The sequence below is a fragment of the Oncorhynchus clarkii genome, chromosome 5 (genome assembly GCF_045791955.1).
Source record: "Oncorhynchus clarkii lewisi isolate Uvic-CL-2024 chromosome 5, UVic_Ocla_1.0, whole genome shotgun sequence".
Classification (NCBI taxonomy): domain Eukaryota; kingdom Metazoa; phylum Chordata; class Actinopteri; order Salmoniformes; family Salmonidae; genus Oncorhynchus; species Oncorhynchus clarkii.
In genome coordinates this window covers 25,192,489-25,215,026 of record NC_092151.1, presented here as the reverse complement: position 1 = coordinate 25,215,026, position 22,538 = coordinate 25,192,489, and the positions used below count along the sequence as shown (strand labels likewise).

The 22,538-nt window shown below is 40.9% G+C and overlaps 1 protein-coding gene and 1 pseudogene across 1 annotated transcript; both read right to left on the bottom strand.

Annotated features, from left to right (window-relative positions):
* Positions 1-210: 210 nt before the first annotated feature.
* LOC139409664 (endoplasmic reticulum mannosyl-oligosaccharide 1,2-alpha-mannosidase-like) lies at positions 211-10,971 on the bottom strand (annotated as a pseudogene).
* A 4,686-nt stretch (positions 10,972-15,657) lies between these two features.
* Positions 15,658-21,738, bottom strand: LOC139409663 (collagen alpha-2(V) chain-like). The gene is made up of 9 exons (XM_071155081.1): positions 21,634-21,738; positions 21,503-21,520; positions 21,173-21,226; positions 20,833-20,895; positions 20,514-20,679; positions 18,148-18,257; positions 17,694-17,774; positions 17,247-17,429; positions 15,658-17,005 (listed from the first exon to the last, which is right to left on the bottom strand). The coding sequence occupies exons 1-9, from the start codon at positions 21,736-21,738 to the stop codon at positions 16,853-16,855; spliced, it is 933 nt and encodes a 310-aa protein (XP_071011182.1). The 3' UTR covers positions 15,658-16,852.
* Between the last annotated feature and the right edge of the window lie 800 nt (positions 21,739-22,538).

Genomic DNA, 22,538 nt, shown 5'->3' with positions numbered 1-22,538 from the left:
TGAAGCGGTTGACACCCCTGATATAGTCTCTCACTCACCATTTTAGTGTTGAAGCGGTTGACACCCCTGATATAGTCTCTCACTCACCATTTTAGTGTTGAAGCGGTTGACACCCCTGATATAGTCTCTCACTCACCATTTTAGTGTTGAAGCGGTTGACACCCCTGATATAGTCTCTCACTCACCATTTTAGTGTTGAAGCGGTTGTGGTCAGCGTGCTGGGGCCCGTGGGAGGTGCTTCTTTACCCCCTCCACTGTCTCTAGGTAGTCCTCCAACAGACTGAGCATAACATACCCCTACATCTCTATTAGTTTATCTGTAATGCTGCAAGACAAGTCTCCTCAACGCGAATGTGATCTGATTGAAACAAATATACAGTAGAATGCAACATTGCTTTAACTCCCAGGTTTAAGAAATCAAGGGAATAAGCAAGAAATCTGGAATCCTCCAACCAGGATATCCAGGAATTTGCAAACAGAATAGAAAGGTGCTAACTCTGGTTCAGTCTTGCCTCTCTGTATCCACTGTTTGAGCAGGTACTCGTAGTAGCTGTCTGCCCAGGCCCCCAGGGTGAACTCTGCTTTGTGGCTGAACAAGCCGCTGTTGGTGTTGATGAACATTGTCACCAGGCCGTCATGTTTCCCTGGCAGCTTATGGATCAGCCTCATCACCTCATTCACCACCTCCTAGGGAGGCATAGGCAGGTTGATAAATACTTTATTATTAGAGCACACAGTAGAAAAACATTTTGCAAAGGAAAACTTCTTCTCAAGTTCAAACCTATGCAATAATGAGTTAAACTCCTTTAACTTCCATCTATGCGGTCAGACAGATATTTTGTGTCCAGAAATTACAGATTGAACCAACGTTGGTTTTTCAATGGGGGTCATCCGTTGACAGATAATGGAGATCATTGTCTGTCAAAAAACACAATATGTCTTCATAGTTGACTTGAATTGTTGACAGACGTAGCCTACACCCAGAAAACACAACATGACCCACAGGAGGCACAGAGCACCTCTCTCTGGCCTCACCTGGCACTGAGGGTCGTGGGTAAGACGCCTGAGCACTCTGAACTCCAGCTGGACACTGGTGACCTCGGCCAGGGTGCTGTCGGACATCCAGCGAGGTGTGTGGGCCGTGCCCTTCCCAATGTTCACATCAGAGAAGGGGATCTTGGAGGGGGTTTTGAAGGCAGGGATCAACCTCAACCCAATATCTTTCTACAGGAGCAGAAGGGAAGAAAAGACCAGAAAATACGTATCAATCACCATCAACAGTCATTACTAAATTAGCTAATTGAATTAGGTACTTGTCTGACTTATTCATTCTTAAAGGGAAGAGAAGAGCATTTATCCTGCTTTGATAATAATGTCAGTCATGAGAAACAGTGAACAGGGGAATTAAAGCGTGAAGCAAGAGACGGAGGTATAGTCAGAAGTAAAGACCTTACTCTTGTCTAGTAGCCCTGTGACAATCTGTCCTAGCCTTCCTTCCCATGTCACTCACAGCCTTCTCCAGGAACATCTCATCCCCAGTCAGGTGGTAGGTGCTCAGCATGACTCCCACAATCCGGATGGTGCTCTCAAACAGGTTAACGTCCATATTCTTAGAGATCAACAACTCAGTCTCCAACCACTTCCTCGCCTCCTCAAACTTTGCATATGAGAGAGAGAAACAGACCTTTTCTATGGAATATATAGATATTCCATAGAAAATCAGGCGTTTCCAGCTACAATAGTAATTTACAACATTAACAATGTCTACACTGTATCTCTGATCAATTTGATGTTATTTTAATGGACGAAAAATGTGCTTTTCTTTCAAAAACAAGGACATTTCTAAGTGACCCGAAACTTTTGAAAGGTAGTGCATATTTGTGAAGCCAAAAACACAACTGTTCAAGCTGTGGAGTGGGTAACGATGTACAGTATGGTTGAGGGTATGAGATGGTGCGTGTGGCAGAGACTTACCTCGTGCCAGTGGGGCAGCATCCTCAGGGTTGATTAGTACAGCGGGCACAGCTGTATCCTTCTCATGTGCAGAGGCTGGGCGTTCTGTAGCCTGCTCCGCCTCGATCATGGCACCTCGCAAACTACATGCATGAAACAAGCAACACACAAATTATAAAGGATATGAAACTGTAAACAAATAGTAAGAACAGTATTACAGCAGAATGGCCCTGATTGGTCAAGAGATTAATTCAATATCAAATGTGGTTAATCATGACAATATGTAAAGTAAACAGAGAGGTCTGCTTTCTTGGGGACCTGAATATCCGCTGGTTTTTCATCAAGCTGTCCACTCAAGAGGAAGCTTTTCACTGTAACCAGTGCCTGTAATCTGGTTTAGGTTATTAATCAACCTACCAGGGTTTTCACAAACACTACAGTAGCAAGATCATCCACATGTATCAATCACATGTTTACTATTACTGTAGAACTTTGTTCTAAAGCTGTATCCGTACCCATTGGATGCAGTGATCACAATATAGTGGCTAAATCCAGGAAAGCCAAAGTTCCAACAGCTGGACCTAAAATAGTATATTAGTGATCATACAAAAGATTTTGCCGTGACTCTTATGTGGGTGATGTTAAAAATATTTGTTGGTCTGATGTCTTTCATAAGGGGCATGCAGACATTGCTTCTTCCAATTATTGATAAACATGCACCTGTTAAGATACTAACTGTTAGAACTGTTAAGCCTCCATGGATTGATGAGGAAATTAAAAACTGTATGGTTGAAAGAGATGGGGCAAAAGAAGTGGCTTATATGTCTGGCTGCACATCAGATTGGCTGATTCACTGCAAATTGAGAAATTATGTGACTAACCTCAACAACAACAAGAAGAAACTGTAATATGAAGCCAAGATCAATATAAAGAATGATGGAAAAAGCACTTTGGAGTACTTTAAATGAAATTATGGGCAGAAAGACAAATTCAACTGCTTTCATCGAATCAAGTGGCTCAATCATCACAAAACCGTTTGATGTTAAAACCTCTTACTTCTACCCCCTCCTTTTTCGAACATTCTGTTAAAAATCGCGCAACTTTTCAGCGTCCTGCTACTCATGCCAGGAATATAGTATATGCATATGATTAGTATGTGTGGATAGAAAACACTCTGAAGTTTCTAAAACTGGTTAAATCACGGCTGTGACTATAACAGATCGTGTGTTTCATTGAAAAACGCAAGAAAAACTGCTCTCTGAAAGCTAAAAATAATTTCCATAAGTCACTTTCATGGGTTGTTAAAAGAGGACAAAATGTAATATCGACCTGCATGCAATTCATACAAATTCGTCATTTTCAATTGAATTTTTTGTTGGAAAATCCAACTATCTGGCTTCCGTTTCTTCCAGTCTCCACCAGGACGCTGTAAATGTGGACATTGGCAGCCATTGATTTGCAGACGAGGAGCTATTGAATATACATCGCCCTGTAATCATTTTGATAGATTATAAACGTTTACTAATACCTAAAGTTGGATTACAAAAGGATTTCGAAGTGTTTTGTGAAAGTTTATCGTCGACTTTTTTAATTTTAAAAAATGACGCAGCGTTTAAAAACGATGTTTTTTTCTGAATGACACAGCTTCCATAGAAAGCTATTTTGGGTATATATGGACCGATTTAAACGAAAAAAAGACCCAATAGTGATGTTTATGGGGCATATAGGAGTGCCAAGAAAGAAGCTCGTCAAAGGTAATGAATGTTTTATATTTTATTTCTGCGTTTTGTCTTTGTTTACGTCGCATTCAGGCATTTTGAGGTGGTGCATGCTATCAGATAATACCTTCTCATGCTTTCGCCGAAAAGCATTTTAAAAATCTGACTTGTTGGCTAGGTTCACAACGAGTGTAGCTTTAATTCAATACCCTGCTTGTGAATTTTGATCAAGGTTTGAGTTTTAACGAGTACATTTAGCATTTAGCATAGCGCATTTGCATTTCCAGGTGCCTACTTGAGACATATGCGTCTCAAGTAGAATCAAGAAGTTAATGATTACTTAATGGGCAAAGGGGGCAAATTTAGGCAGAAAATGCCAACAGTGAGCCATCGTACTCAAGCATAAAAAATCTAATAATGAAAGAAAAGCATTGCAAGTTTGAATTGTGTAAAGTTAGTGTAGGAGAGGTGGACAAATTATTGTTATCAATCAATAATTACAAACCTCCTGGCATTGACAACTTAAATTGAAAGCTCTTGAGGATGGTAGCTGGCTCTATAGACACTCCTATCTGTCGTATCTTTAATCTGAGCCTTGAGGAAAGTCTTTGTCCTCAAGCCTGGAGGGAAGCAAAAGTCATTCCACTACCCAAGAGAGTGGTAAAGCAGCCTTTACTGGTTCTAACAGAAAACTGCCAGCTCTTAGCAACCTGTTGGAAACATTGTGTTTGACCAAATACAATGCTATTTCGCTGTCAACAAATTAACAACAGACTGCTTACAGAGAAGGGCACTCAACATGTATTGCACTGAATTCACAGAAATACTCATTATAATTGTTGATGAAAATTCTAGTGTTATGCATGGAACTTTAGATACACTTCTCCTTAATGCAACCGCTGTGTCAGATTTCAAAAAAACTTTATGGAAAAAGCATAATCTGAGAATGGCGCTCAGAGCCCAAACCAGCCAGAGAAATATCCACTATGTTGGGTAGTCAACATTATTCATAAATAGCATTATAAATATTCACTTACCTTTGATGATCTTCATCAGAATACACTCCCAGGAATCGCAGTTCCACAATAAATGCTTGTTTTGTTTGATAATGTCCATAATTTATGTCCATTTATGTCCAATAGCTTCTTTTGTTAGGGCGTTTGGTAAACAAATCCAAAAGAGTGATCTGGTCCAGTCGGACAAAACGTTCAAAAAGTTATATTACAGGTCGAAGAAACTTGTCAAACTAAGTATAGAATCAATCTTTAGGATGTTTTCATCATAAAAGTTCAATAATGTTCCAACCCGGAGAATTTCATTGTCTGTAGAAAAGCCATGGAACGAGAGCTAACTCTCTCGTGACCGCGCGTCATGAGGCTGTGACACTCTGCCAGACCACTGACTCAAAGAGCTCTCATCCGGTCCCACTTCACAGTAGAAGCCTCATTCAAATTTCTAAAGATGGTTGACATCTAGTGGAAGCCTTAGGAAGTGCATCTTGACCCATATCCCACGGTGTATTCGATAGGGCCGAGTTCAAAAACTACAAAGCCTCAGATTTCCAGATTTTCTCAGGTTTTTGCCTACCATATGAGTTATGTTATACTCACAGACATCGTTCAAACAGTTTTAGAAACTTCAGAGTGTTTTCTATCCAATACTACTAATAATTTGCATATATTAGCATCTGGGACTGAGTAGGAGGCACGCTGGGCACAAAAGTGAAAATGCTAATGCTTAATAGGACCACAGGGAAGTCACTAACTATAGTTTCAATGGCCACGGTAAGACAAAGAAATGTAGCGAAAAAACATCAAAAGCGTAGGGAGATAGTCCCACATCTAAAACAGGGAGCTATCGGACTTTGGAAGAATGTGTGTAAGTAGGAATGGAACCTTCTGCATTCGGAGGAAATGCCTCTATGCAAGTTGGTGCATTTTTCAATTTGATCAATAGTGATTCATAGAGATTACAGTGTCTATGTGAAGGAAGACGTATGAGATCACATCTTACCTAACTTTTTAGTGGAGGCCAGGAATCAAATATTGCGGATTCCTTATGATGAGAAATTGGCTAAATTGGCACAGGAAAACATATTTTGGGTTGAAGAATCTAGGCAAAATGCCAGGGGGATGGATTCTAAAGGTTAAATTGTTTAATTATATGGCCAAACACTCCTTGTAAACTCAGAAAGCCTTGGGGTTTTTTTTGATCACGAGACATTTTATGTGGTTTTATTCTGAAATATATTTCTAGAATGTACGAAAAGGTGGAGGGGTAACGAGGAATTAGCAAAGGGGTTACTAAATCTAAAATTAACAGTTTTTTAGATTTACAATTATCATGTTTGATTTATAATTACTACTTTTGGATTGCTGATTAAAATATAGCATAGTGAATGCCAATGAAATGTAAACTTTCTTTTCCAGAAGGGGAGGTTTCATTATCTCTCGTTGAAATGTCCCCAGAGACTGTGGTATTGGGGAGAGCAGTAAGTAATATTTGGCAGATTTAAATATAAATGTATCTGGATTAGGCCATATACGGAGTTCCAGATAAGTAAGGCCTGTTCATGTGTGTTTTTGATTTACGGTTCACCAGCACGCACGCACGCACAATTTAACAGTTACAAATATGCATTAGTGGTGTTGATACAGTGGGATGTATTTTGGATGGGGTCTTTTCGAATCAGTTTTAAATTGGGTCTGCAGAAAGATGGAAATGTTTGGAAGGTTTTGAAATGGTTTCTGAAGGACAGGGAAAGAAAAGGGAGAGGAAATATTTAATGGTGTCGAATGCCCTGTATCCTGACTTTCTGGTGAGGCCTGATCAATCTCACTAGAAATGATAGAAACAGGTGGGATTTAATTATAAAATGAATGAGAAATACCAGTTTCTGTTCTATTTTTCCATTACTTTGTGAGATATTATTATTTCCTTATGGGGTTATCAATAATTCTACTTTCATTGGTTATTTGAATTTGTTTCTTTTTTATTTAACATTTTTGAATCACGATGTGAATCATGTGTTTGAAGGGAAAATTACCAATTCCCTGGGATCTTTGGTCTTTGGTTAAATATACAAATGGAATTTGTTCAGTCTGCATATAGAAGGGAAAATATATATTAAATAGGGATGACAGTTACTCCAAATGGATTGTGATATGTGAATTGTTGATTTTCCATTTGTGTTTTTGTTTCGATACAAATTTCACCGGATTAGGATACTGGAGTGTTGGATTCTGCGAGGGGTTAGGGTGCTAACTTCCTGATCTGGTAACTCTTCCGAGAGGTCGACAGTAAAATAAGGGAGTATGAACTAATTTTGAAAATGGTTTTAGCAGTAACAGTATGTTGTTATGCTCTTTGACATGTGTCATAGAGATAATGTTATTAAGAAAAGGTTCATGTAATAATTTGTCAAATAGTCCATGCTTGTCTGGATTTCCTGAAACAGAAATGAATTAAACTGTTGTTCTGATCTGTGCTTTTTTGAGGTTATCATGGAAGGTGACGTCAGATCGTGTCTTAAGAAAGGCATTGATGTTTATGGTTAGGTACATTTGTGAAACGATTGTGCTTTTTTCATAAATGCGCTTAAATCATCACCCGTTTGGCGAAGTTGAAGTAGGCTGTGATTCGATGATAAATTAACAGGCACCGGATTGATTATATGCAACGCAGGACAAGCTAGTTAACCTAGTAATATCAACCATGTTTAGTTAACTAGTGATTATGTGAAGATTGATTGTTTAATGATAAGTTTAATGCTAGCAACTTACCTTGGCTCCTTGCAACCACAAGGTTCTTTTGATGCTGCACTCGCGTAACAGCTGGTCAGCCTGCCACGCAGTCTCCTCGTGGATTGCAATGTAATCGGCCATAATCGGCATCAAAAAAGGCAGATTACCGATTGTTATGAAAACTTGAAATCGTCCCTAATTAATCGGCCATGCCGATTAATCGGTTGACCTCAAGTGCTGAGTAATCTCAAGAGGATGTAGCATTGATTATGGATACGCACTTGCCAATCAGGTAACATACCTATCAGGTGACAATGTGGGAGATAGGGAACAAAGTGAAAATGACTTGGCTTGGGAACAACTCTTGGAACCTGGGACAGGAAAGGGGAAGACTGGGCGAAAGCATAAGGAGGCTTTTTAGGGCTTTCATTTTTGGGGAATCCATCAGAAAAGTATCCTAGAGGCATAGAGTCAGGTGAAGAGAGATTGGGAATTGTCATGGTCTCAGACTGATTTTCATGCACATGTAATTATGCATAGCTTACCACATTGTTAACACTGTTTTGTTTTGTGTGTCTTTTTGTTGTTTTCCAAGTCTTATGCTATCACTCTCTTAGGAACCAGAAGGAGAAAGTGGAGAAACTAAAAGCAGCTCTAGCTGGAGGGGAGAAAGCCAACAGATTCAGCTGGAATGGCATTCTGTTGTATGATGAGAGATGGAAGTAAGAGGGTGCATATATATATATATAGAACAGAGGCCATAAGCCTAACTGTGAATGTTAATAATGTTTTATTTTTTGTTCATGTTTTATTATTATTGTTTGTCCAATTCTAAGTAATTTCCAAGTGAATGTAATGTTGAACAGTGTGGAGTTAAAATTTTCAAAACGGGGGATTTTTAGATTATGGGTTAAACTTGGAACATTGTTATACTCAGAAATATTGTATCTAAGGAGTGATAGAGACTGGTTTCAGAGGTTAATGGTTATCTGTAGGAGCCAGATGGCTTTGGAATGTGTTGGGTGGACGGGAGGAAGTCGCAGGATTGCTATAGGGGATACGGATGGACATCTGTGGATTAGTCAAATGAGTGGTTGAGGTCAGGTCAGATCCCCTTAAGGGAGAAATTACGTTTTTATACCCTATTACCCTCTTCCTGTCGAACCATAATTGATGTAAGGATTGGAGAGAAGGAGGAGTGCCTAAATTGGAGTATATATACTTGTGAGTATATATAATTGGAGTATATATACTCTAATGTGAAACATGTAAAGTGTGGTGTACTGAAGGGCAGCTCTCTAGGTCCTCTACTCTTTTCTTTTTTTTACCAATGACCTGACACTGGCATTAAACAGAGCATGTGTGTCCATGTATTCTGATGATTCAACCATATACACGTCAGCAACCACAGTTAAGGAAGTCACTAAAACCCTTAACAAAGAGTTGCAGTCTGTTTTGGAATGGATGGATAGTAATAAACTGGTCCTAAATATCTCTAAAGCTATGAGCATTGGATTTGGTACAAATCATTCCCTAAGCTCAGCTGAATTTGTTAATGAATGGTTTGGCTGGTGAACAAACTGAGGAGACTAAATGACTTGGTTTTACCTTACATTGTAAACTTTCATGGTCAAAACATATAGGATAAATGGTTGTAAAGCTGGTGAGACGTCTGTTCGAAAAAAAAGAGATGCTCCGCTTTCTTGACACCACACTCCAAAAAGCAAGTTATGCAGGCTCTTGTTTTATCTTATCTTGATTGTCCAGTTGTGTGGTCGAGCGCTGCAAGGAAAGACCTAGTTAAGCTCCAGCTGGCCAAGAACAGAACGTCTTGCTCTTTATTGTAATCAGAGGGCTAATACAAATACTATGAATGCCAGTTGCTCTTGGCTAAGAGTTGAGGAGACACTAACTGCTTCACTTATTTTTAAAAGGAACATTAATGTGTTGAAAATACCAAATTGTATGCATGGTCCACTTACAGCTCTGACACACACACTTACCCCACCAGACATGCCACCAGGGGTCTTTTCACAGTCCCCAAATCCAGAAAAAAATTAAGAAAGTGTACAGTATTAAATAGAGCCATTATTGCATGGAGCTCGGTTCCATCTCATATTGCTCAAATGAACAGCAAACCTGGTTTAACAAAAGCAACACCTCAGGCACAACACCTCTCCCTTATTTGACCTAGATTGTTTGTTTGTATGTATTGATGGGCTACATGTGCCTTTTTTAAATTGATGTAATTCTGTCCTTGAGCTGTTCTTGTCTATTTATGTTCTGTATTAAGTCATGTTTCATGTTTTGTGTGGACCCCAGGAAAAGTAGCAGCTGCTTTCGCAACAGCTAATGGGGATCCTAATAAAATACCAAATAGGGTTTTCCCTGACAAGCGGCTTCTCTCCCTGCTCTTCCTCTTCAGCTTTCTTTTTCAGCTAGTTTTACCAGTGAATCGGATACATTCCCCTCCTTCTGCAGGCTTGGAGGTCCTCTCTTGTTTGGGAATAGTCTCTTCTATGTAGGTAAACACAGTTAATTACAATAGATTACAGTATGTTCTGACAAAGGCGCTGAAGGACAGCCAAAACAGTTGCTTCACTGTCTGTTCTTGGACCCAGAATCACTTGAATGTTTGGTAGGTTTAATTAAACATAAAATCAATCGAAACTGATAATTTACTACAATAGCCAGACTGGTCCTGACTTTGGCTACGGGTTTGGGTAGAGAAGGGACTTTTGGTCTTTGGGGTTCTGGTATGAGTCCTGGAACCACTGCTGGACCCAGCTCTGGGCCGACAGCTACACCCGCCAGGCCAACAGCTGGACCTCCAGCTGGGCCGATGGTTGACCCCTGGGGGGACGGGTTTCAGGCCTCTTTCCCTGTCTCCATCCCAGTTATCCCTTACCGCCCTGTCAAACATGCCTAAGCGCACATAAACACACCACGACACAGAAATCAATACATAGCAATACAAAGCACATGATCCTGCGCGTTGTACTCTCTGTGGTCACTAAAGATCCCATGGCATTTATCGTAAGAGTAGGGGTGTTAACTCCGGTGTCCTCCCAATCTGGCCCTCATGCCATCATGGCGATCATCCCTAGCTTCCAAGTGGCTAATTCATCCCCCTTCTCTCCCCTGTAACTATTACCCAGGTCTTTGCTGTAAATTAAAATGTGTTCTCAGTCAACTTACCTGGTAAAATAAGGGTTCAATAAATAGACATCAACAGCAGCATACAAATACAAAATACTAATCAGCTTTCTTTATCTAACAGCCAGTGGAGTGTGGGAAAGGAGAACTACCTCTCCATTGCTCTGAGAACCTGGGGTAGGAGAGCAATCCACATATCAGCAGCAGAGCTAGCAGGAAGAGGATGAGACTGCGCTGCAGCTGAGACAGCTGGAAAAAGCACTCAAAAGCAATCTCTCAATTCAAATGACAGTAGGACCCCGGATAATTTCCCCATACCAGATCACCATTAAAGAGGGACAAAAGCTTTTGACAGACTCTGTGATAGCTATTGTTTTACTTGCCTGGTACAACTCCAACATCTCTAGATGGTTGTTTTTCCACTAGCTCACAAACTGATCTAACCAGGGTGAGAGCAAGCAGTGAGGATTGAGGGATGCTCTCTCTTGGGAGACAACAAAAATAGCTAGAGGCACAACAAGCTACACTCAGACTGGCCACCTACCATAATTAACACCTGTGCTGAGCCACAAATGCCTATGTGAGCAATTATCAGTGAACCATGATGAAAAACAATGCATCATTGTCTCAAGAGGCTTTGTCACTGGAATATATCTAAATAAAACAATACCCAAGAAAATGTAGCCTAGTCTGCCCTATACAAATTAAAACTTCTCCTCACATTCATGACACTGCTTTTGCATATTGCCTGGGGCCGTATGTCTCAAGCCTCTCTGAGTATAAGTTCTGATTTAGGATCAGTTTAGCCTTTTAGATCACCCTGAATAAGATTCAACAGACAGGGGGTCGCTCTTACTTTGAGTCGCTTGATACATATGGCCCCCATTCACAGTACTGTTGTGAGCGTTTTGACAGGTGTGTGGCTGTGGGACAGTGGTCACCAACCTTTTCTGAGTCAAAATGCAAGCTAAGATATACTGCTCATTTTTTCTTTAATAATGGATGGACTCCCTATGTGTGCAATAATAGTGTTTAACATTATTTTTGAATGACTACCTCATCTCTGTACCCCACACACATAGCTGTGGGAAGTAGGGGTGCTGCAGCACCCCCTGAAAAAACACATTTTCAGATCAAGCATAAATTGGCTTTTAGCGGACCAATATATCCATCTGTAGCATGGGCGATATTTGCATTATTTGTATTTATTTTTAAATTCACAAAAGTAGTGCACTGGGCCTTTACTAGTCCTGTATTAACAGACCGATATTGCCGCCTGTAGCATGGCCATTAAGCAATGGGCCTTTAGTAGTGCTGTATTAGCAGACCGATATAGCCGTGGGCAAAATAAAAATAGCGGCATCCCCACCCCAAAACATTTTCCGGCAGCTATGCCCAAACATACAATTATCTGTAAGGTCCTCAATCGAGCAGTATCTTTCAAACATAGATTCAACCAAAGACTAGAGCTTTTCCAAATGGAAAACTTTGGACGGTGTTTCAATAAACCCAGTCAATACAAAGGTACAGGCGTCCTTCCTAACTCAGTTGCAGGATAGGAAGGAAACCGCTCAGGGATTTCACAATGAGACCAATGGTGACTTTAAAACAGTAAAAGTTTCATGGCTGCGATAGGAGCAAACTGAGGATGTACATTGTAATTACTCCACAATACTAACCTAATTGACAAAGTGAAAAGAAGGTAGCTTGTACAGAATAAAAATATTCCAAAACATGCATCCTGTTTGCAACGAGGCACTAAAGTAACACAAACAAAATGTGGCAAAGCAATTCACTTTTTGTCTTGAATACAAAGTGTTTTGTTTGGGGCAAATCCAATACAACACATTACTGAGTACCACTCTCCATATGTTCAAGCATATTGCTGCTTTGCATCATGTTATGGGTATGCTCGTTACGTAATGGGGAGTCTTTCAGGATAAAAAAAAAATAGAATGGAGCTAAGCACAGGCAAAATCCTAGAGAAAAATCTGGTAGATGTACTCACTTTAAAGCAGGAAAATAACCTAAAACACAAGTCCAAATCTACAATGGAGTTGCTTACCATGAAGACAGTGAATGTTCCTGAGTGGCCGAGTTACAGTTTATACCTCAAATTTACTTAACCTGTTGAGTGTAGGGGGCAGTATTTTGATGTTTTGATGAAAAACGTACCCAAATGAAACTGCCTATTTCTCAGGCCTAGAATCTAGAATATGCATATAATTGTCAGATTAGGATAGAAAACACTCTAAAGTTTCCAAAACTGTCAAAATATTGTCTGTGAGTATAACAGAATTGATATTGCAGGCGGACACCTGAGGAAAATCCAACCAGGAAGTGCTGTTTTTCCTGAAACCTCTCTGTTCCATTGCATGCCTTCCCTCCATTTAAAGGGATATCAACCAGATTCCTTTTCCTACGACTTCCACATGGTGTGAAGAGTCTTTAGACATAGTTTCAGGCTTTTATTCTGAAAAATGAGTGAGAACGATCACATCGCATCAGTGGATGGCTGGGTGCCAGCAGAGTTTTGCATGCACAACAGCTTGGAGCAGACATTTTCTCTCTATTGAAAAAGCTACGGTCAGGTTGAAATATTATCGATTATTTATTGTAAAAACAACCTGAGGATTGATTATAAAAAAAGTTTGACATGTTTCTACGAACTTTACGGATACTATTTGGAATTTTCGTCTGCCCATCATGACCTGCACGAGTCATTACATACATTGACAAGTGGTTTGATTTTTCACCAGAACATGTATTGGTAAAACTGATCGGCCTCTATGAGGATCTCTCCTTCACTGACCTGGAGCAGGTGGTTGCCCTCAAAATGACAGAGACAGTCAGTATGGACCAACTCTATGAAGAGTGTTGTGCTAGCCAGGAGGAAATACAGAAAGCCAGGCAGGATACCACAAAATCCACCCGTGAGAAGTAGGCAGTTTTCCAAAACCTAGGAAAAGCCAACTTGATCAACATGTTCAGGATTGTCTCATTTGTCCTCAGTGTACCAGGCTCAAATGCCTTTGTAGAGAGGATTTTCTGTCTAATGACCATTAAATGGTCAGATTAAAGAAACTGATGTAGCACAGAGCTGATCAAAAATTAACTTCAAATATCTGGGAACTGTGACTCTGGCTATGCAAGAGGAGAAAAGAAAGGACTGCTTGAATCAGTCAAGAGCATCAAAAAATATGTAGACTTTGTGAGTGACTCATGCCCCTTTTCCTCTTTTGCATCTTTTTGCTGTAAAAGATCCAAATTGTGATTTCTTTGATAATTTATTTTGGAGGTATATTCACATAAGTTTACATAATGATACAGTTTTAGTAAAGCTATAGGCTAATTGGAATATACAAATGTTTTGCCTTTCCAATTGAATAAGAATACACAACACCATACCCCGGTGACACCGTGCACTGGCACTAGACCTTTTGTCCCTTATTTGGTAGTGAGAAAGTTGGCAACCCTACCTACAACCGAATATATTTGCTCCTTGCTAGCTATCCAATTGTTGACTTGTAACGTTACTTTTGAGAATTGATCCACATTTTTCGCAAGTGAAGAGAGAATACCTTTCATTTTCCCAAGTAACATGGCAAGCTAGCTTGTTAGCTAACGTTCTATTTTTTACTTTTCGTTTGCTCCCAAACAGTGGACGGTTTTGCAAAGACCAACGTTTAGCTACATTCGGGTGCCCAGTGTAGTAGATTTTACAAACCTCAACTGCTGAAAATGGTAGTTTAGCAGCAGTTGCATCCTCGTAAACACAACTCACCAGTGACAGTTCAGTGTGGGTCACATGACTCGAGGCCGCGTCATCATTGGTTACGCGTGCGTTAACCCATACTCACATTCCGTACTGTCTATGCCCATACTTTCTGAGATTGAACAAAGCACAAGCTAGTCTTGGAAATCCTAGACCTAGAGCAACTGAAAGATTGTTTACATTGTGGGAGGCAACCGGTCTACCTATGGAGATTAAGCATCATTAACCTTTTTACATCAAGAAACCGTTTCTTTTAAATAAACCCATGGTCTTTTGGGCTATAGTTGATACAATATGAAAGTACAGAATACTGTTATGTGATTTTTTTTATTTAGCTAATACATTTCTCTGAATGAGATGCTGAATTATACACAGGTATTAACATGTCCAGTATATAATTTTCTGACAATAATAACATAAAATCAAATGATGAGAATTTTTACAAAACAAAAACTAAAAAAGCACCAATGATCAGTCTCAGCCAGCTAAGGCAATCATGTTGAATGTTGATGTTAGGCTACCAATTGCATGTGTTTAGGATACCAAAAAAATGGGATAAATTAATAACACATTGACTTTCTAATAAACCCTGAACATTGTTCCTGAGAAATCAAATCAAATGTTATCTGTCACATGCACCGAATACAACCTTACTGTGAAATAATTACACCTACCTATCCCCCCTACCTATCAGTGATCCAAGTGTGTTCGGAGACAACATTTAGAGAATAAGCCTTCTACCCTTTTACCAAACATTTATATCAGCAATGCTTGGAAAGTTCTTTCTGGAGTTTGTAATGGAAGGTGGTTACTGATTTGGGGTTGAGTACTTATAAGACGTAACATAATACATATTCCTTTATGCAAGCTACTGCATGCTAAGACTGAACGCTCCCTGAGACCTTCCTGAATTCCCTGTTCGTTGGTTGGCCGTTACGCATAGAGACAGACCACTACAGCACTGAATTGTTCTGTGACTGAAAATATTAAATGCACTGCTCTCAATGGCCCATATTCACAGTCTCAGAGTAGGAGGGCTGATCGAGGATCAGGTCCCCATATCCATATAATTATGATCTAATAGGCTAAACTGATCCTTGATCAGCGCTCCTACACTAAAATGTTTTGTGAACACAGGCCAATGAAACCACCTCTTCAGCAATCCTAGCTTTGCTGAGCAGCTACAGTGTACACTGCCCTTCTTTGAGCCTCAGCACTTAATTGGTTGAACAAAGAGAGGACTCGGAAAGCGATTGCTCAGTGCTAAAGCAGGAGAGCCAGCAGCCCAACATAATGCCCCTTTATTAGAACACCTAAAACAGATTTAAAACACATCCAATGAGTTATGTTTTTAATCATACACATCACGTAGTGTGCACATCAGTGTCTGTGTTGAATATCAAGACTGTACCTGAGACTGTACCATAAGAATGAGCTGAAACAAGCACGGACAGTATGCGGTACATCATTTTTTTACAAATAAGAAATAGGCCAGTAACAGAACATGTCAAGCATGAATGAAATAAGGTTTCTTGCCTCAATCACTGCCAAAAGGGAGGGAATAGGTTCATTACAAGAGATCAGGGTTTTAAAACCTATTGGTTCTTATCTCATCTAAAGAAACAAGATCAACAACTCAACAGCAAGTTTTTTGGACTCCTCAAGTACAAGCAGTGGTTTCTCAGTAAGCACCTTTTGAAAGGTCAGTGATGACCCATAAGACAACATTAGTCGTGTCCAAATGGAACACATTGTTGACCGCTTGAATCTACTGCATCAGATAAAAAACAGACCATTCTGGAATAGGACTGTTCATACAGATGTAGGATCTAATTTGAGCCAGTTTGCTACAGCAGGAAAAGAATCCTGCATCAACAGGAAATGTGAATTATTATGTGGATTGTAATTAATGGACATTTTAGGGGTTGATACATTTGTTTTGTTACGGCAAATAAAGTCTGACATTTTCAAATGGAAATTACAAACTTTAGAAGCCGTTTTTAACATTGAATACACTACACGTTTGCATGTCCTGCTGTGCAGAAAAATTATCAGCAACAAAAGAGTGATTAAATATCTGTATACAAAATAAGTTGTTGGCTGTAATGGAAGGCTTTACAGCATAAACTGCTGTTCTAAAATGTTTTTGAAAAAATTCTAAATAACCATTACATATAGAAATCAAAACAACATTATATAAATTATTCATTACACAACAAATGTCTCTGTAAACAAAAATACAATTGTCCGAAAGAATTTGAGCCTGTGGAAGTTAATGCCCTCTCAAATATTAATTTATGTGGAGCCAGTCGACAAGAGAATTGATCGATGTTCTCCAACGAATATATCACATGGAAAGAGGAGTGATGCCCTCACAAAATGGTGGAGCGATTCCCTTTGTCCTCTTGTTCTCTAGATGTATTGGGGTCCTGAACACAGGCTCTTGTCCTGGCTCTGTGAGTCCAAGCAAGTTGAAAAGGAGCATTAAGGGCCCCCTCTCTCCCTCTCTAGCTGAAACAGATGGGCCCGATGGTGAAGCCAAATTCATGTGTGAAGTTTCCACCCCCGAAGACAGCCACATCTCTCACAGGAAGCAGGTTGAGGTCCTCAAATTCAAACACAGACTCCCGCGGCTCCAGCGAATCCACCTCTTCTCCAGGCTGTCCCAGCATAAACACAGAAACACAGTGAATCAGAAATAGTTGAATCAGTAACACATTTGAATCAGTAACACAGTTGAATCAGTAACACAGTTGGCCTGGGATAAGCATCAGAAATCCTGCAAACAGATGTCTTTCATGCTTGATATGCAGATATTGTATCTCTTTAATGATACAGTTACTTTAACAATGGGTGAAATATTTAAATAAATGTTTGTCTATTGCATCAAAATCAATGTACCATACAGTCTTTAAGTGCTCCCAAGAAACTCTGCCTCCTTGTGTCTGCCAGGAACTTGACCTCTCTGTCTGTGTGACCCAGCCTGTGTCCCGGGTGGCATGAGTAGATGATCCTTTGCACGGCTTTACAACTCTGCAACCTCAGGAAACGCATCTGAACCACATTGGCCCCTGGGTAATAGAACTGCCAGTGGCCAGGGGAGACGGAGTGGTTGTTTGTGAACAATTATTCTTTATACCTCTGCTAATGACAGTCTGAGAGACACCAGTACAAATTGAAAACAGCCAGTTGATGCATTTTTTATTGAATTGAAGTAACTATGAATTGGCATGTTCAGAGAATAGTTGACAGAGGAGAGAGAGCATGACAGGCTGAGGAAGAGCATGCATCAAAGAGGAGAGTGAGAGAGTGATAGAGAATGATATCATGAAAGAGATAACAGTAAACCTGAAATCCTTGTTCCTGCTTGCTGAGCCATTGGAACGAGCTGTTTGTCTCTGAATCCTTTAGCCAGGCCTTCATGGTCATCTACAGGTATAAACAATTATGATTATGTATGAGTATGGGTATTAAGTATGAATATGATTGTGGACATTAGGTTTCAATTGTCAGACACAGAATGCTTGATGTCTTGAGTTCTAAAACGTTGACACTGATATCTGGAGGCAAATCACTTAAAAATGTGTCTGTTCACAGTCCTTGATATTAGCATTTAGCTCAAAGGCAAACAAATCTATTGGATTCCTGTCATAAATGGATTTGTTCTCCGCTAGTCCAGACAGTATCTCATTATTCTGTAGCCACCTGCTGTATTTGGTATTGCAGGAGCATCCCCACTGAGGGATAAATAGAGAGGTGTGAGAGGTGAGGTGTGTGGGGTACTGATGATGTTGTTGTCTACCTGGGCGTCTCGGGGGTGAAGGCAGGTCTGTGCGGGTGTGCCAGAGAAGTTGCAGTAGACTAGGAGAGCATCATTGGGGCTGCCCTGGTTGGGGTCAATATAATACATCCCTGTATAGACACACAGCAACCATAACCTCAGAGTTAGTGTACCCTCATCCTAACCTGAAAAGCTCCTGTATATTCACTAGTTTTCATGTGAAAATTAGTGAATAGGGACACATTCTCTAGCGTGCACTTCTCTAGGGACATATTCTCTAGGGACACATTCTCTTGCGGGTACTTTTCTGGGGACACATTCTCCAGGGACACATTCTCTAGGGACACATTCTCTAGCGGGTACTTCTCTAGGGACACATTCTTTAGGGACACATTCTCTAGTGATTACTTATAGGTTGAAAGGCCCAGCGGTTCTAAATCAAATCAAATTGTATTTGTCACATGCACCGAATACAACAGGTATAGATAGACCTTACTGTGAAATGCTTGCTTACTTAAGACATTTTTTATTAAATAAACTAAATAAAAAATTAAAAGTAACACAATAAAATAACAATAAAGAGGCTACACTGTATATACAGGGGGTACAGGTTAGTCAAGGTAATTTGCACATGTAAGTAGGAGTATAGATAAGCATAGATAAGAAACAGTGAGTAGCAGCAGTGTAAAAACAAAGGGGGGGGGTCAATGCAAATAGCCCGGGTGGCCATTTAATGAATTGTTCAGCGGTCTTATGGCTTGGGGGTAGACGCTGTTAAGGAGCCTTTTAGACCTAGACTTGACACTCCGGAACAGCTTGCTGTGCGGTAGCAGAGAGAACAGTCTATGACCTGGGTGATTGGAGTCTGACACTTTTTTTGGCCTTTCTCTGACACCGCCTATTATATAGGTCCTGGATGGCAGGAAGCTTGGCCCCAGCGATGTACTGGGCCGTACGCACTACCCTCTGTAGCACCTTATGGTTGGATGCCGAGCAGTTGCCATACCAGGTGATGCAACCCGCCAGGAAACTCTTGATGGTGCAGCTGTAGAACTTGGAGGAACTGGGGACCCATGCCAAATCTTTTCAGTCTCCTGAGGGGGGAAAGGCGCTGTCGTACCATTCTCACGTTGAGGGAGAGGTTGTTGTAATGGCACCACACTGCCAGGTCTCTGACCTCCTCCCTGTAGACTATCTCATCATTGTAGGTGATCAGACTGTTGTGTCGTCAGCAAACGTAATGATAGTGCTGGAGTCATGCTTGGCAACGCAGTCGTGGGTGAACAGGGAGTACAGGAGGGAACAAAGCATGCAGGATCCAGTTTCAGAGGGAGGTGTTTAGTCCCAGGGTCCTTAGCTTAGTGATGAGCTTTGTGGGCACTATGGTATTGAATGATGAGCTCTAGTCATTGAACAGCATTCTCACATAGGTGTTCCTTTTGTCCATGTGGGAAAGGGAAGTGTGGAGTGTGATTGAGATTGCGTCATCTGTGGATCTGTTGGGGCGGAAAGCAATTGGAGTGGGTCTAGCGTTTCCGGGATGATTGGTGTTGATGTGAGCCATGACCAGCCTTTCAAAGCACTTCATGTCTACCGACGTGAGTGATACGGGGCGGTAGTCATTTAGGCAGGTTAACTTCACTTTCTTGGGCACAGAGACTATGGCGGTCTGCTTGAAACATGTAGGTATTACAGAGGGAGAGGTCAGGGAGAGGTTGAAAATGTCAGTGAAGACACTTGCCAGTTGGTCTGCGCATGCTCTGAGTACACGTCCTGGTAAACCGTCTGGCCGTAATCCGTCTTGTGAATGTTGACCTGTTTAAAGGTCTTGCTCACATCGGCAACGGAAAGCGTGATCACAGTCGTCTGGAACAGCTGGTACTCTCATGCATGCTTCAGTGTTGCTTGCCTCGAAGCAAGCATAAAATGAATTTAGCCCGTCTGGTAGGCTCGCATTACTGGTTAGCTCACGGCTAGGTTTCTCTTTGTAGTCCATAATAGTTTGCAAGCCCTGCCACATCCTACGAGCATCAGAGCCAGTATAGTATGATTAAATCTTAGTCCTGTATTGATGCTTTGCCTGTTTGATGGTTTGTCTGAGGGTATAGCGGGATTTCTTATTAGCGTTCGGATTAGTGTTGTGCTCCTTGAAAGTGGCAGCTCTAGCCTTTAGCTTGGTGCGAACGTTGCCTGTAATCCATGGCTTCTGGTTGGGATATGTACATTTGGTCACTGTGGGGACGACGTCTTCGATGCACTTATTGATTCTAATTTGCATTGAAAACGTGAGAGTCCTGAGATTAGGATGCTGTGGCCATTCTTATGTGCCTTTAAATTAGCTTTGGGTTATAGATATACAGTACAGGTATAGACAGAGAGTTTCTGACCGCTGGCGTAGTCGGGGTGGCAGAGCCACAGCTCCATGCAGGTGGTGGAAGGGTGCTCCTTGCTGCCATCAGGGGGGTCTACCAGCAGCCTCAGGTCCTGGTGCAGAGAGTCCAGCAGGGTCTGGATCAGGGGGTAGTTGGGCTTATCTGACAGGTACTGAAGGTCCTACAATTGTGATGAGAATGATATGATCATTATGGAGTTATTCCCTCCACCAGTTCATCTAATGGCCTATTACATCTGCATCCCAAAAGTAGTGCACTAGGTAGGGAATACAATTTGGGACACAGACCTACTTGCTGATCATAAATGACTTGCCTTGAGTTGAGTAAGGGTCATGTTTACTGAGGGTCCTGGAAGTCCTGGGAGGCCAGGTGCCCCCTGAAACAAACGCAACAAAAGAGTGGGACTAGAGTTGGAAAATTCCAGTAACTTTCCCAAAATTCCCAGGTTTTCCAGATATCCTGGTTGGAATAATGCTACAATCAGGTGGTAATATGCAGGAAATCGGGGAATCTTCCAAGCAGGATTTCTGGAAAACCTGGGAATTTTGGGAAAGTAACCGGAATTGTGCAACCTTAAGTGCTGTGTAATGGATGCAATGGTATTGAGTCTCTGTGGTCAATGGACCAATGCATATGAAATCAATGTCACTTACCGGCAGGCCCCTTGTCCCAGGTTGCCCAGGAAATCCCTCAAAGCCTTTCAAACCCTATGGAAATACAGCCCATAATGCGATGAGAGTGGACTTATACCATTCCATACTTGCAATGGCATATTCAAATGTAATTTGATAAGGAAATGCACAATTCCTATTACGTTCCTTTGTATCTTCCAGTGTGATGACATGATGTGGTTGTGAATGTTTTCTTTTAATCTAGACACTGTGAGACAAAGCTAACACACAACTCTACATGGGGTTTGGTTTTGAAAGAAGATAATGTGTGTATGATTTGAAAAGACGAGAAAATAAGATGTTATATCATACCTTCTCGCCAAACAAACCCTACAGATAAAGAGAGAATAAAAGGAGATGAGTTTGAATATCAGTTCTGAAGCACACTGCTCTGCACTAACAGCTGTTTCAATCTTTCAATGCATTCACTGCATTACGCTCACATTAGCCACAGCTTCACTGCTTTTAGAGGCGTCTTCAATGGCGTCTTCAATGGCCACAAGTTGAAAAGAGTAATAATCTACAGCTAAACCCGGAGAGAATGGCATAATGGCAGGACAGTCTGGTGATAATAAGGAAATGGACTTGAGTTAACAGAGTCTTGCTTATTAAGACAGTCTGCAATTAAAATGGAATTCGAGACATTATCCTAATCGTCATAATAACGCCTCGATGAAGCATGCATAGTCTTCGTCTTGATGGTTAATAGACAGGGGGGTTTTTAAGCTACGTGGCTGAAAGATGAACTTTGTGGTCTAGTGCTCGTTTGTCCTCGCAAGAACTACGATTTCCCATTGGCTGTGCCCCAAATGGCACCCTATTCTATACTGCAGTACATAAGGAATAGAGGGCCATTTGGGCGGCAGTGAGTGTTGTGCCAGTAATCGAAATGTCACCGGTTCAAATCCCCGAGCCAACTAGATGAAAAATCTGTTGATGTGCCCTTGAGCAAGGCACTTAACCCTATTTGCTCCTGTAAGTCGCTCTGAATAAGTGTGTCTGCTAAATGACTAAAATGTCAAATGTGTGAAGATTTAAAAGGGATTGAGAAAATATTTCTGAGATTATCCAGAAGGGGGACTTACAGGTAGTCCTGGCATCCCAGGTGTTCCTCTTGGCCCAGACGGTCCAATATTCCCCTGGTGGGAAATAATAGATAATGAAACGTCAATGAAAAGTTATCAATCAATCTTTTCAGAAAGTAAAATAATCAAAACTCTGATAGATCAGTTTAGATTGAATGAGCCTCATCATGGCTTTTGGCAATTGTTACTAGTGGATATGGTGTTATCATAGCAAGAGTTCTTGCTATAGATGTTTTGAGAGGAACAGTGTGTTTAGATAGTGT

Coding starts and splice junctions, on each gene's coding strand:
- LOC139409663 (XM_071155081.1), bottom strand. CDS start 21,738: ATGCCATTCTCTCCGGGTTTAGCTGTAGATTATTACTCTTTTCAACTT. Junction 20,680..20,832: donor TGACCCTTACTCAACTCAAG/GCAAGTCATTTA, acceptor TCACAATTGTAG/GACCTTCAGTACCTGTCAGA. Junction 18,258..20,513: donor CCACCCCGACTACGCCAGCG/GTCAGAAACTCT, acceptor GTGTCTATACAG/GGATGTATTATATTGACCCC.